The following is a 7,534-nucleotide window of genomic DNA, read 5'->3' on the forward strand; positions in this document are numbered from 1 at the left end:
CGACGCTCTCTGCACTCTGATTGGTTAGAAATTCCACACTTCCTACAACAGTGATCATAACGCGATCGCCCAGGCTTCTTTTTCTTCCGATCGCCTAAAGAAGTCTGGGTTTCCGAGGCTAGGGTGTGAGGGATGTCAGGAGGGGGCAAACCTGCTGGACTGTAACTGTAGGAGAGAGAAGAGGATTCCGAAGCTGGAGTTGGCTTTCATGATGTCCATGAAGACCAGGCGGCCTCCTGGCCAGAAGGCTTCCATGATGATGGTGGGACCTGATATAAAGGAGACTAAGAGGCAAAATGAACGGAAAGAAAAGGCTGACAAGATAAAGAAGGCTACTGCAGAGAAGGAAAAGGAACACCAGAAGGAGTTAGATGACAGGAGGGGTGCTGAGGCAGAGCTCTTGCTGCAGGAACAGAACACTGAAGCTACAGCTGAGACCATGGCTGAGGAGAATGTGATGAAGAGAAACACCCTGAAGATTCCAAACACTGCTCTAGCCACCATCAGGACTGAAGCCTTCTGGCCAGGAGGCCGCCTGGTCTTCATGGACATCATGAAAGCCAGCTCCAGCTTCGGAATCCTCTTCTCTCTCCTACAGTTACAGTCCAGCAGGTGTGCCCCCTCCTGACATCCCTTACACCCTGACTCTGAGCAGGGGAGGATCTCATGACTACAGGAGGCGATGTTGAAGAGGGAGTCCAGATTGTCTAGGAAGTTCTTCCTGTCCTCTTCTCTCTTCATGCCCCCTCTGTTCCAGGCGAAGTTCTCCAGAGCAGTCCAGGCCACCGTTCTATGGAGCTGTCTTTGAATATGACTGGGGGTCTGAACTGAGCATTGGCCCTCTGCCAGCAGCTCACCACCTCCATCATGACATCCATACTCAGCTGCTTGATGCTGTAGTTCCTCCTATCCACCCCTTCCTCCAACAGCTTCTTCTCCTGCAGGTAGATGCCGTGCCTCAGGACGCCCCGGAGGGTAGGTAGCTCGGTCTGTGCCATGGGTTCTCCTGGACCTGACACATCAGCAAGGCTAGTCCCAGCCTCATGCCTGGTCTTGGGACCCATCCTAATGTGAGTTGCCTCAATTTAATTCAAATAACAGGTTGTGAAAGGTGAGAAACCAGTCCAGTGTACAGAGTGTACTCTCAATCAGTTGTGATGGCTGGTAGCAACTTGTTGGCTGTCGTCTTTGCCGGTCAGAAGATTAAAGGCTTTATTGGAAAGTAAATAAAGGTTTTATTTTTAAAAGGACCATTTCCAAGTGCTGTAAATATTTGGTTTTGAATGGTGATGATAACAATTGCCAAAAAAATTACAAATAAGAACAATTTTGATTTAGGCGGAAATGGTCAAAATCCACCAAAAACGCCTAAAAATGCAATTTTTCAATCAAAAAAGGGGGTAGGTAAATAAAGTCAAACTCACTTTTTTGCTTTTGATTATGGTTCATTATATCATAATACAACTTGAAACCATAGGTAAAACCCTGATTTCTCAATTTTTCATTTCATGACACACCCTAATGTACCTGAACCATAAAACGCTATTCACAAAGCATAAAATATATAAATAAATAGGGAAATAAATACAGAAAACGGAAATAAATACAGAAAGCATAACATAAATAAATAAATAAATGTAAAGATGGAAATAATGCAAGTTATTTTAACCTACTCTTTACATTATTTCTTTAAAATATGAAAAACTGTCTACAGTTTTTCATATTTTAGAGACCAAGTGGTTGTGCAGTAAGCAGAAATATCTGTGATTGTTGTTGTTGATTCAACTCATTTTCACTTACAGAATCATCAGGAAGGCATGCGTCTACATAAGAGGAAACGCCTTGATGTGGAGGTAATGCTGAGTATCATGTAATCCAGAAAGTTAATGAAAAGTGGCTCTCTATCCTGTAACTTGTCAGTTGTAGGTGTAGGACAACCCAACTTGAAAGATGGTTTAAATGTCAAATCACTGTAGAAATAATGTAAAGACAATGTAAAGACAGTCCAACAGGTTTCTATACTAGTCTTTTTTCCTTCTACACACTAAAACGTCTCTTTACTAATAGCCGTTTGACTAGGGACAAGCACGTCCATGTAGTTAAAGCCACCCTTTACACAATCCAGATGTCATTGTCCTCACGTTGATGAACTGGCCGCTTGTGGGCAGGTCAACTAGTGGTCAAATGAGAATAGTGGCGAGGATTGCTAGTGGTGAAGATTGGGATGGCTGGATCTTCCTAAAATAATTGAGATGAGATTTATTTATAACATGATGGAACATGTGTTTTCAAATGACTCACCAAGTGTGCCTATGGTGAGTGCATCACTGTATTCAGTGTCGAAAACTGGTTCTCCTCTCCCTCCTCTGCACCAGTAGACTCCACCTTCAGACAGACTGATTGTTCCAGAGTAGAGTATTGAACAGCATCTTGTGGGATCAGTGAGTCCTTGTTTATGTTGGTAGGTCTACCAGTTAGCCTGGTGATGCGAGGCTAGGTACCAGTAGTAGTTCCATCCAGATGAGCCCTCCGCAGAGCAGCTCAGTGCAACACTGACACCTACTGGTACGTCTGTTTGGTCAGCTTTTAGTATGGCCTTTGGTTTGGGGCCAGGGAACATTGGCCTACCTGCGTGGGGGACGGAAGGGAAGAGACAGAGAAGGGGGAGGGATATAATTTTAAAAAAGGAGAAAGACAGAACAAAAAAGTTGGAAGTGGAACATCCCCACCTACATAATATGCCAACTGGACAGGTGGCGGGGATGTTTCTATTGGAAAGAACTCTACGAGAGTTCACCTAGTAGCAGGTGGTTGTTAACGATATCACTCACCCCAGGGTGTCGATCACATCAAAATAAACTAGAAAGATGCAATTTGGAAATTGCAAGTGTGGTTGCCGTGACGTGATGACACGAGCATCCAGCCAAGCACTATAAGGGGGGCCATTACCCAAGTTGCAAGCAGTATTTGCTTTGCTCTTTGCCTGTCTCTAAGTGAAGACTTCTCAAGGCCATTGATCACAATTCCATTACCAGCCCCCCTGTCAGCAGCATGCAACACATTATTCCTGTCTCTGTCAAAGGGAGTTAAAGGACAACTTTGTTTTTTTACAACAAGGGTTCATATTTTAGATTGTAATTAGAGAAAAGAAAAAGTTTACCGTGCTAAAATGTGGGGCATGCGTACGTATGGGGGCATGCGTACAAGTGGCTAAATATGTCAATTTATACACAATAAGCCAGCACTTTCTTTATTGCTATTTACAGTAACACTTCTATCCCCCATGAGTCACATACGGTACAACCATGAAAGGTTGCGTTGTATCTTGGGAATGGGCTTATTCTGTGTAAAATGACATATTTAGCCACTTGTACGCATTCCTTCAACCACTGAAATAAGAATCTCTAAAACAATAGAAAGAAGTAGGTAGTGTCAAACTACGTCCCATCTCGCTCACTGAGATCTGCTAATAAAGCTCTCCTGGACATTCCAACATGTCAACTTAACACCAAAGGACGCATGGCCTTTGCTTTTAGAGCCCCTACCCTTTGGAATGCCCTGCCCCTTGAGATCCGCCTTGCTGAGTCTGTCCCCCGTTTTAAATCACTTCTTAAAACACATTTTTACAGACTAGCTTTTAATCCTTAATTAATGTAACTCTTATGTATTTGAATTTTCTAAGTTAGTTATTTATTCCTTTGCATTGTTTTTCTGCACTGTTTTTAATCTTATAACAGGTCTGTGTATGTCCTGTTCTTTGTCCTCTGCTGTTTTATGTCCCCCTGTAAAGCACTTTGTAACCTCTGGTTTTGAAAGGTGCTATATAAATAAAGATTTATTATAAGTAAAGGAAATATTTTTAACACTCATCTTTTATATTCTTTAATTACAATTTAAAATATGAACCCTTGTTGTAAAAAACTAAAGTTGTCCATGAAAGCTTTCTTGTTGTTTTCCCAAGTATGTTTTATTACCACGAAACCAACAAGGAGCTGGATCAAACTGCTGCTGTTCATGGCTGGAACAGAACACCTGTAGGTCCCCTCGTCTGAGAGCTGCACCCTGATCAGCTTCAGTGAGATGTTACCACGGGACAGCTCCTCGTTGAAGGGAAACGTCCTCCGTTGGTACAACGGGTTGAGCTGCTGGAACATGTAGCGTCCATCTTGGCGGACGTGCACGTGCGGCGGCTTCAGGTCAGGTCTGGTCCACTCGACCCTCTGCCTCTCCATGGTGACAGGCGGCTCAATGTGACAAGGAAGGAGAGGTCCAACTCTTTGGCCAGCAAGGCCCCAGACGACCCGATCACCTCAGGTTCTCCAGTCAGACAAGAAACAATAAGTCATATAATGTAAATGAAGCATGTGACAGGCGGAAATATTATCTTCAATGAGCGAAAATCTGCTATTTTCACCACTTTTGTGCAAGACTCATGTATGATGAAGTTAGGGCTTTACTTTATGAAAAAAAACTCCACATTTGAAAATTGGAATGGATATGGTTTCTGCCTGACACTGACGATATATAGGGAGATCTGGACATGAGAACTTCCTGTTCACACACACGCACGCACACACGCACGCGCGCACACACACACACACACACACACACACACACACACACACACACACACACACGGGATACAGAGGTTAAATGTGGTTAAACATTTATGCGTGCGCTAAAATGACTTCACACCTAGTTTATGTGTAACCTAATTATGGCCATGTGGGAGTGTGGTACTGGTGATACCATGGTAAAACCCTCATTTAAAATGTTGGCGTCAAATGACTTATGCTTGTTTAACCTGTTGAACCCTATTGTGTCTTCAGGGATGTCTTCAGAATGTTCCAGATTCAACTGGTGGTGTATGTCTTCTCCTGTGACGCCCCCTTCAGGTAACATCAGGTAACATGCACCATTTGACACTGACTGTAGTCAAGTTTTTAGTCTGTGTGGCCTACTGTAGACATATCTTCAGTCTATATCGTGATCTATGCCTTTAATGTGCTTCATACGGATTTCTGCGCACCATTTGAGCTTTCAACCACTTAAGCCCTATACAGTAGGCCTATATACTTTGTGGCTTGATATGACGAAGGCTCACAACATGTTGCATCTTGTAGATCTGCAATTTACTGTATTTTTCCACAAACAAACAACTTTGACCTCGTTCTGCAAATGTGACCAAAATACGGACACCAGGGTTAAATGTGGTTCAACGTTGTACATACGCATTCAAATGGCTTCACAGTTCACACCTTGTTCACACATATTTTTGGCCTTGTGGGAGTCCCTTGTCTTTGACTGTTTATTAGTGGACACCTGCCCTAAGATCCTTATTCTAACGTTGTACTCAAGAGAGGACATGAAAGAATCTGAGACCTAATCTGGACAGATATCTTTATTGATCCCGAGGGGGAATTTCAGTCGCCCAGAGGAAGCACAGCAGTTAGAGTTACAGAGTTACAGGTACAGAGAAGGAACGTACTGTCAGCAATAAGAAAAACAATAAGAAGCAAATCAAGAACAATAGTATACAATAGTGTGTACCTTACCCATACAACTATCCTGCTCTGTGCAGAAAAACTCTTACACAAGGTTACAGTATATATCTATACTATAATTTTGCGAATGTCTGAGTGAGTGAGTGAGTGAGTGAGTGAGTGAGTGAGTGAGTGAGTGAGTGTCTGTCTGTCTGTCTGTCTGTCTGTCTGTCTGAAACAGCGTTTCTCCTCAGTGGCTGGAGCAATTGATCTGAAATCGCATCACCATTAGCATATGAACACACCTAACATAACTGTGAAGCCCGTTTGTCACGTTCACAAATCGTATGCTGTATATTAGCATTTTTATGGTGCACAGCCTGTTCAGCTCAGCCTGTTGTCAGGGTTACGGTCCGTTCCTCCAGGCCATGGGATCCCAGAGCCCCACACAAACCTCTCTCACAGTTAGGAATGTTGCAGTGAAGAGACACACGCTCTCTCTCTCTCTCTCTCTCTCTCTCTCTCTCTCTCTCTCTCTCTCTCTCTCTCTCTCTCTCTCTCTCTCTCTCTCTCTCTGCATTCATGGGTCATGCATGCACCGGGTCATCTTCCAACGGGTATGGAAAAAACTATGTGGAGACAGTAAGTGCATACATCCCCATACTTCTATTCACCTAAATTTGCTGTTAAATTATTTGTATCCATCATAAATATACACTCCTCCATGGGCTGCTCCTTACATTATGATGCTCCCACATATTCTCACGCATGCACCAGTTACAGTAACTTGGAGCACATATCTTTGAACGGGTAAGGTCTAGTAGTACTGATTTAGGATCAGATGGATCCTAACATTGTACTCAAGACAAGAGAGCTATAGGAGAGAGTGTGTGGGACCTGATCTAAGACAGTGGTTCAGTGTTTTTTTGGGGTGTCCCTGCAGATGACAGTGAAGAGGAGCGACTCCGAGAGCTGACCCAGGATCATCTGATCACACGGCGTTGTCCTCAAGACAGGAGAGGAGACATGACACGCTGATCTCCGGCGACAGCTGCCAGGTTGCTGACTTCTGCAGCACAGAGGAGACAGAAAGTGACAGCTGAGCTGCCTGAGACGCAGAGAGTTGTAAAAGGCACACAAGACTGCATGTGTCCTCCTCTCAGTCTGAACTGACTCTCTCTCTGAGCGACCCACTTAGTTCTGACTGTCTTTTAGTGAGTGTGTAGGCTACTGCCTCTCTGACTAGAGTTCCAACATGAACATCGCCGACGATGACTTTCCCGACAACCCGTTCAAACCCAGGTGAACATCCAGCTTTCTGTGTGTGTGTGTGTGTGTGTGTGTGTGTGTGTGTGTGTGTGTGTGTGTGTGTGTGTGTGTGTGTGTGTGTGTGTGTGCGCGTGTGTGTGTGTGTTGCATGTGTTGATCTCTTTGTAAATATGTTGCACATGTATCTATCTATCTATCTATCTATCTATCTATCTATCTATCTATCTGGCTAGCTATCTGGCTAGCTATCTAGCTAGCTGTCTGTCTCTGTCTGTATGTCCGTCCATTCGTCCCGCCCGCCCGCCTGCCTGTATGTTTGTTGTTCTACTTACCATGCTAAGTTCACTGCTTCTATAGCAGTGGTTCTCAAACTTTGACATTTGAAGGTCTCCCCGCCTTAGCGGGCCCATTGGGTTCCGTTTGTACACTGTCACAAGTTACAGACTTGTAAGGGTCAATACAGACCATCATGAAGGAACCTAGAGAGTCGCCGACATCCACTTTGAGAACCATTGCTCAGCATGGAACTCTTTTCTAGTGTTCTGGCACACACCTATTCACAGAACAAAATATCCACAGACTGCACGTCATTCACACACAGATGGCAGAGGGAACCATGCGAGGCACCAACCTGCTCGCTCAGGGCAGTAAGGGTTATAGGTTCTCAATGTCTTGCTCAAGGACACCTCCAATCAAAAGTCAGGAGCAGTCAGGAAACTTCCTACCTCCTGAGCTACCCCGTTATTCTCTCGACTGTACAGTATAGAATTGTGTAATTTAGG

At 44.1% G+C, this 7,534-nt stretch overlaps 1 protein-coding gene across 1 annotated transcript in view; it reads left to right on the forward strand.

Annotated features, from left to right (window-relative positions):
* Nucleotides 1-6,738: 6,738 nt before the first annotated feature.
* Nucleotides 6,739-7,534, forward strand: part of LOC308298026 (aminoacyl tRNA synthase complex-interacting multifunctional protein 1-like) — a gene marked incomplete at both ends in the record, with an annotated part of 11,421 nt that continues 10,625 nt past the window's right edge. Inside the window, one exon of the mRNA XM_080741590.1 lies at nucleotides 6,739-6,785. Coding sequence (XP_080597716.1) covers nucleotides 6,739-6,785 — 47 coding nt within the window. The remainder of the gene's footprint in view (nucleotides 6,786-7,534) is intronic.

This window comes from Nannobrachium achirus (assembly GCF_963921795.1).
Source record: "Nannobrachium achirus genome assembly, chromosome: 14".
NCBI lineage: Eukaryota > Metazoa > Chordata > Actinopteri > Myctophiformes > Myctophidae > Nannobrachium > Nannobrachium achirus.